Source organism: Mustela erminea, chromosome 12, assembly GCF_009829155.1.
Source record: "Mustela erminea isolate mMusErm1 chromosome 12, mMusErm1.Pri, whole genome shotgun sequence".
Taxonomy (NCBI): Eukaryota; Metazoa; Chordata; class Mammalia; order Carnivora; family Mustelidae; genus Mustela; species Mustela erminea.
The window spans coordinates 83,426,404-83,433,525 of record NC_045625.1 but is presented as its reverse complement, the minus strand read 5'-3'; the positions used below and the strand labels follow the sequence as shown (position 1 = coordinate 83,433,525).

The 7,122-nt window shown below is 44.9% G+C and overlaps 1 protein-coding gene across 1 annotated transcript; it reads right to left on the bottom strand.

Moving 5' to 3' along the window:
• Positions 1–215: 215 nt before the first annotated feature.
• On the bottom strand, positions 216–6,624 carry TMEM252 (transmembrane protein 252). Its single transcript, XM_032307009.1, has 2 exons — positions 6,285–6,624; positions 216–2,722 (listed from the first exon to the last, which is right to left on the bottom strand). The coding sequence occupies exons 1-2, from the start codon at positions 6,560–6,562 to the stop codon at positions 2,485–2,487; spliced, it is 516 nt and encodes a 171-aa protein (XP_032162900.1). The 5' UTR covers positions 6,563–6,624; the 3' UTR covers positions 216–2,484.
• Positions 6,625–7,122: the final 498 nt, after the last annotated feature.

Below are 7,122 nucleotides of genomic sequence, written 5' to 3'. Positions count from 1 at the left end.
TTTTCAAAAAAGCAATAAATGTCTATTAGTAGTACTTCTTTTCAGAAAGCACCTGGCTTATCTTCTGAATCAATAGTTGGTGTTCAGTAATGTTTGGGTTTTCAAAAAGATTAACTCATCTGGATGCTTCTTTAGTTCCACAGGGAGAATCAAACTTTAATTTATGTTCCCCTCTTGATTTTTTTCTGATACAAAACAGAGATGAAAGAGAGGGTAGTTTAAGTACAAAATTTATTGCAGTAAAGAGACCAAAACAATTTTCTTATGTAAACCAAAATTAACATGTTTCATATGACTACCATAAGTTGGAAAAGCCACCTGTGACACATGCACACTCTGGCTGAAAGCCCAGTGACAGAGTTGGTTCAGGCCCATGGACGTGTTCAGACCCCAGAAACAATTTCAGGGTAACAGTCTCAGTAAAGGGATAGAAAGAGATGACAAGAGAGAAATAATAAATCGCATTGCTAAGCAATAGTCACCTTCTCATCGGACAACCATGAGTGACCTTCGTATCAGTTATGCCCTTGAGGTCAAGGATTCAAATCCCAGGGGCCCAAATGCATGTTTCATATAAAGGGACCAGGATTTCCTCTTATGTGGCTTCCATGTATATTTGTCAAGATATGCTTAATCTGTACACTCAGCAAAAATGGGAAGAGGAGGCCATGGAGGCTCCATTCCATCTCAACAACCCTCTTCCTCCTTGAAAGCTCTTCATCCTCGCCACCACTATTCAAGTCCCCCTCTTGCCCATTCAGTGAGGACTGCCTGTCACCAGCAGGAGCCACTATTCATCATCGATGGAATGATGAGAGAGAAGGAAACTTCAAGAAGTGAGGGTCAAGCTCTTAGGCAGAAAACATGGAGCATGTATTTACGTGTTAAAAGAGAACCCTTTTATATGTCAAATATGGTGAAAAAAATTTAAATTTTTTTAAGTTAAAAAATATAAAATAGAATTCTAGAGCAAGCTCTCTGTCTTCCTCAAGGCCTATAAGGTATTGCACCAGTGCCAGGGCTCTACTTATTGTTGGGACCCACTTTCTGAAGCTGGAGAGAAGTCCAAACTGCCCTGTGAGAGAAGGGAGCTGAGACAGGGTTAACCTAGCACAAATGTTTGAAGTAAATACACCCTCTTACACCCCTCTACTGGGAACAACTGTATGCTTTGGGCAAAGTTTCTCAAAGCTCTGAAGTCTCAGTTCATGCATCTGTAAAATGGGACTAACCATTGCACTTATTTCTGAAGGGTAAAATGAGGGCTAAACAAAAAGCACAAAAAGTTCACAGCACAGAACCCATGATATAAAAGACATTCTGTAACTGTTAGATAATAATCCCAGCATAAATTCCTGACTTGACTGAGCAAGAAACTGAAACCCAGACAGATGAAAGATTCTTGTCCAAGCTCTAAAGCATCAGGCTGCTTCTCTTCCCACTGCCCTGCCACCCGACATGTCCTCTTGTGTTAAAACCCATAATAAAATACAATAAAGCTGAGGAAAAATCAGTGGGTTTTAAAATAAATATCCCAAGTCTAAAAAATGCATGGCTCTGTATCTTGAGACAAAAAGAATTATCTCTTAAGGATCAAAGTGCTACAGTATAGTCTCCTTTCTTTCAATTCTAGAGATTTGCAGGGGGATTTGTTGAAATTCACATGAGTATTTTAATGCCTTTCAAGATTTACATCAAAATCTATACTAATACTACTTATGGCTATTATAGTTTCCCCCTCTGAATTCTGTGTCTTATGGATTTTTAGGTATTCTGTCTGTCCCACTTGAGTCTTTAAGAAACCTTGTCATCTCTGCTTGTACAGCCATCCCATTTTTAAGGTATTTGTGGAAAATTTTGTGTTTGAGCCATTTTGAAAGGAAATACTATAGTTGTTTTCCACATAGAAATAAAATACACAAATTAAAGTAATACGAAGTAACACCAATGGCTTCCAGGAGCACATCTCCCACGGTGCGGGTTACAGTGTCCCTCTGGTAATATGGTAAGTGGAGAGAACTTCGACACCAGCCAACAAAAAACACAAAGTAAGCCACAAAAACCCCTCGTTTCCAGCACACTTTCCTTTCGTGGTTGTTGGGTGATGTAGTGCCTGAAGGCACTGGGCTGCCTCACGAGCAGCCCTCCTTTCTCTCCTCCAGGGACTGAGGTGATGGGAGGGGTTGAGTGACAGCCAAAAGCCTCTTGGAGCAGAGCTCCAAAAAACCGGTCCCAGAGCCCATCTGGGCTGCAATTAGTGCGAATCCTTTGAAATGTTGCCGGCTGCTGACTGCACCCTTCCGGAGCCCTTACAGGCCAAGCACATCGGCAGAACTGCACGGCTGTCATCCCCAGCATCTCCTTGGCTAGCGCTCCTGGGGGTCCCGGAGGACGCTTTCCCTCCCATAGTCTGGTGCCCACGTTTATTACCAGCAGCTGTAGTCCACGAACGTGCATCCTGAGCACGAGGGTGTGTCGCCTGCGTCAGCATCCCCGGCTTTGCCTCTCAGCGTCCTGCAGTGGTGCAGCTGCTGACACCCGGCCTGCTACAGACTCCTCGTAGGAAGGGGGGGCTTCTGGGTGGGCATCAATTGCAGCCTCGGACTCAAGGCCCATCTCTGTGTACAGAGGTGGAGGAACATCCAAGGCATCTCCCTCTGCAGGACAAGGTTGCTTCTCGGCGTCAAGACTCTCTTCGTACGCAGGAGGGTAGAAATCTGGCCTGGGGATCAAAATGCCACAAACATACATGTGTTATTTAAGTGGTTAATGCCAAAGAGGCATATGCCTGCCTCTCTCAAATCACATTGTGTGAAGTGAAACTGTTAAGAAACATTGATTTTGAAACAGATGTACTTCTTCCCTGGCATCACCAGTTTTTTAAAAAATGTGCTGCTCTTCCAGCAAAACCCTCCTTATCAGCCATCGGATGTGTGCCTCTATAGTTCCTATTTTTCCCAGTGGGTTACTCCAAGCTATTCTCTCTCTCTCCCTCATGGGAACCAGGGACTTTCAGCGTGAGATCCTTACCCGGGAAAGGGACACAGGACCTCAGCTGTGCAACTACCCTCCACCCAGTTAGTCCGTCCATGTCCTTGTCTCCGTTCACACACATCTCATTTTCGACTCCGTTGCACTTACTGTCTCAAAACCTCCTGGCCAACAAAATAATGAATGAAAATGAATGTATAAACTTGTCATATTACTGTCATACCCCTGAACCTAATGGAACATGGTGTGTCAGCTACAGTCTAATAAAACTTTTTAAAAACCGAGCTCTGTGCTGTCTCCTTGACTGTATCTCTTTCTTTTCACTCTCTTAAGTCTCAACAACCAATTTCCAAAAAAATGTACTCATTTCTCAAGACATTTCAACTGAGAACTTCACGTAGATTTCACTGGCAGCCCTCTCCACCCCAGTAGGTCAATGGCGAAGGGAGCCATTTGCACCAAAGGTGACATACTCATTGGTCATCTTGTCCAATGTTGCTAATTGTTAAATCCTTCTGGCTTCTCCATCGTGAATGGGACAGGAGTGGTGCGAGGTGAGGACGAGAAAGGGTGAGCTTGATTAAGTTCTGTATTTATAGGGTGAATCCCTCAGCGCCCATGGCAAGTGTTGATGGTGTGTAACCACAACAGAACAGAGCCTGCCCCTTGTAGCCACAGCTCCATTCCAAATATTACCAGGCACAAAGCCAGATAGCTGAAGGAGAGGTCTACTGTACGGCATAAATCTCGGGCTTCCCTCAGAATAGCCACGGCAGTGTCACGGGGCACATGTGTAAGAACATTGAAGACAGAAAGGTAAGCTGTTCCCTGGGGTGATTTGAGAGGCTCCAGGATGAGTGCTTCCTGCCCCCAAATCCCATCTGGCTCTTCCAGTCCCGTCAGCCCCAACCAGTTCACATTCCCAGTGCTTTGAGTTCCACTGTTGCACACGCATTTGCTCTGCTACCTCAATGTGGGTTCATATTTTGAATGCATATCCTTCTTAGAAATGCAGTTTTTCCTGGACTGACTTCCTGGCCATTCTGTGTAGGCTGGGCACCTATTAGATGCAGCAGGAGGAGGAGGTTCAAGGGGTGTCAAGATAGCCATATCATGGATCTCTTTGAAATAACTCAGCACGGAATGACCTTATGCATGTGTTCCTAAATTTGAGCTGCCTCCTAGAGTCAATCAGTTACTCTTCTTTTTGAAGAGATTTTATTTATATGATAGAGAGAGAGCACAAGCAGGGGGAGTGGCAGGCAGAGGGAGAGGGAGAAGCTGACTCCCCACTGAGCAAGGAGCCCGACACAGGAGTCCATCTCAAGGTCCTGGGGTCCTGACCTGGGCTGAAGGCAGATGCTTAACCAACTGAGCTACCCAGCCACCCCTGCAATCAGTTACTCTTATCAGGAATTCACACTCTGTAGGCAATCATCTAACATACAGGAAAAAAAGTAATCACTCGAGAAGCACCCTCCGTAATCACTTTGGTTATCGTAATCTTTTATCAAACCCGGAAACCTTGCCAGTTAGTATAATAAACACTGGAAGTAAGGTTTGGTTATTGTAATTAGTATTTTTATCAGTTAGCATAATAATGTCAAAAATCAACCGTCATGGGTAAAATGATTTATATTCAAGATATGTGGAGTAGCTAAGATATTTCAGATGAAGAAGGCAAAAGAATTGAAGAAGTCTTGCAGCCTTTGTCTTGAGGATGATCCCTGAAGTTTTATCCCTACATGGTCCTGTGTTCAGCCATGAATTAGTAGGGTTTTGGTTGTCTGATACTGGCAAACTGAGTTTTGTTTCATTGTAGCAAAATACATGTAACATTAGATTTACCCCTGCAGCCATTTTAAGTGTACAGATCAGTGGCATTCGGTCCATCCACCCTGTTGAGCAACCATTATCCCTCTCCAGAACTTTTCCATCATCCCAAATTGAAACTCTGTACTCAGTTAACAATAAGTCCCCGCCCTCCCTTCCTGCTGCCCCTGATAACCACCGTTCACTTTCTGCCTATGAATTTCATTGCTCTAGATAGCTCATGTAAGTGGAATCATACACGTATTTCTCCTTTTCTGTCTGGTTTCCTTTATGGAGTATAATGTCTTCAGGGTTCATCCATGCTGTAGCGCTTGTCTGAATGTCCTTCCTTTTTGCAGCTGAATAATATACCATCGCATGGGTAGACCACACTTTGCTTATCCATTCATCCACTGATGGACATAAGGGTTGTCTCCACCTTTCGGCTATCATGAAGAATGTTGCTATGAACACTGGCGTACATTTGTCTGTTCAAGTTCTTCCTTTTAATTCTTTTGTCTACATACCCAGAAGTAGGATTTGCTGTATCAAATGATCATTCTGTATTTAACCTCAATGCCATTTTCCATAAAAAGATCACACCATTTTATGTTCCCAGCAGGAGTGCACAAAGTTTTGAATTTTTTTAAAGATTTTATTTATTTGTTTCAGACAGAGCGAGTGAGCAAGAGAGAGAGAGAGAGAGTGCACCAGCTGTAGAGGGAGAGGGAGGAGCAGACTCCCCACGGAGCAGGGAGCCCAACTCAGAGCTGGATCCCAGGACCCCAAGATCATGACCTGAGCCAAAGGCAGTCACTTAACCCACTGAGCCACCCACGGGCCCCCAGATTTCAGATGTCTGTATACTCCTGCTAACACTTGTTGTTTTCTGTGTGTTTTTCTAAGTAAGAACCATCGTAATGGGTATGAGGTGGTAAGGTTAACTGAATTACCCCTGAAATGTTACTGCCTTGTGTTGAATAAATCTCTCGTGTGAGGTGAGATCAGAACACCTAGAAAGATGGTAAGCTGAGACCTCACTGAGCTCATGAAGAGGCTGCAGGTCTCGTTCAATGCCTGTTTGTTCATTCGTTGTGTGGTAGAATTTGGTGTGGAACTTCCTTTCCTTGTGACCTCATAGCCGGGCTATGGGGAATAACCCGCCGCCACCTGCCTTCTAAGGACAGCTGCCATGATACAACAAAAGAACCCGAGAGTCTATTGGCTTAGGTCGGTTTTCAATGGGGGAAGAAGTGGTTTTTCAGATATAAATACCCTCTACTTCATGGTTTTCCCCAGAAGCAGCACCATTCTTCCTAAGGACTAACCCCAGATTAATTTCCCGACCAGAAAGCTTCAGTTCTAGACACACAGCCTTGCAGGGCATGGTTATTTCTCTACAGTGGGACTAAGTTTATTCTGCTTTTCCAGAATTCAGCCCCACCGCAGCCCTCCTCATCTTCTGGCCTCCCCGTACATACCTGTCAACTGTGGCCAGGGGCAGTGCCCCAAGAGAAAGGCGTCTTCTGAGCACATGGGTGAACACCCCTTTGCTTTCCCTTGCCTGGCGGTAGGTGCTCCAGAAAATTCCACTCAGAAGGATCACAAACCCCAGGGGCAGAAGCACGTAGGCCAGGATCAGGTTCCCTCGACCGTTGAATATCGATCCTGAGGAAATGAAGACGGCCCCCAGGCAGATCATCAGGAAGCCCGTCAGGAGAGCGAGGGCACAGACAGCGAGACTCGTTCTGTTCTGCATCCCTGCTCCGTTGGGACTCTTCCACTCCCTGCTTCCTTGCCCAGAGACAATGCTCTCATTAGCCAGCTCGAAGCTTTATATGCCCTGGGACCAGCTGGCCTTTGGACAATTAAGTGAAGCAGGCACTTAGAAGCTATTCATTAACCACTGGAAGTTACCATAATATCCTTGGAGGATTAACCTAAAAACACAGCATTGTGTAATGCAGGAAGGAGTGGCTTCTTGTTGCTGGTTTGCTCCTCTGAGCTGGGAAGGAACCTTAGCCAGCCCAGCCAGACCCAGTTATTTGAGGGAAGGTCTCTCACCTTTGGATTATAAGGGCACTCTTCTCTTAATCCCCATGGCTAGAGAAATTAGCGTTACTTGATGAACTGTCTTCTTTGTGGCTTGGCAAGGGATCCTTTCCTGATTTCTTCTTTCTCTCTACTAAAAAGACATTTTTTTAAAAAGATTTTATTTATTTATTTGACAGACAGAAGTCACAGGTAGGCAGAGAGGCAGGCAGAGAGAGAGGAAGGGAAGTAGGCTCCCTGCTGAGCAGAGATCCTGATGAGGGGCTC

What these genes read in the sequence shown, in the direction of transcription:
- TMEM252 (XM_032307009.1), bottom strand. Translation starts at nt 6,562, where the DNA reads ATGCAGAACAGAACGAGTCTCGCTGTCTGTGCCCTCGCTCTCCTGACG. An exon ending in CCCCTGGCCACAGTTGACAG is followed by an intron (nt 2,723 to 6,284) that starts GTATGTACGGGG and finishes TTTGATCCCCAG; the next exon opens with GCCAGATTTCTACCCTCCTG.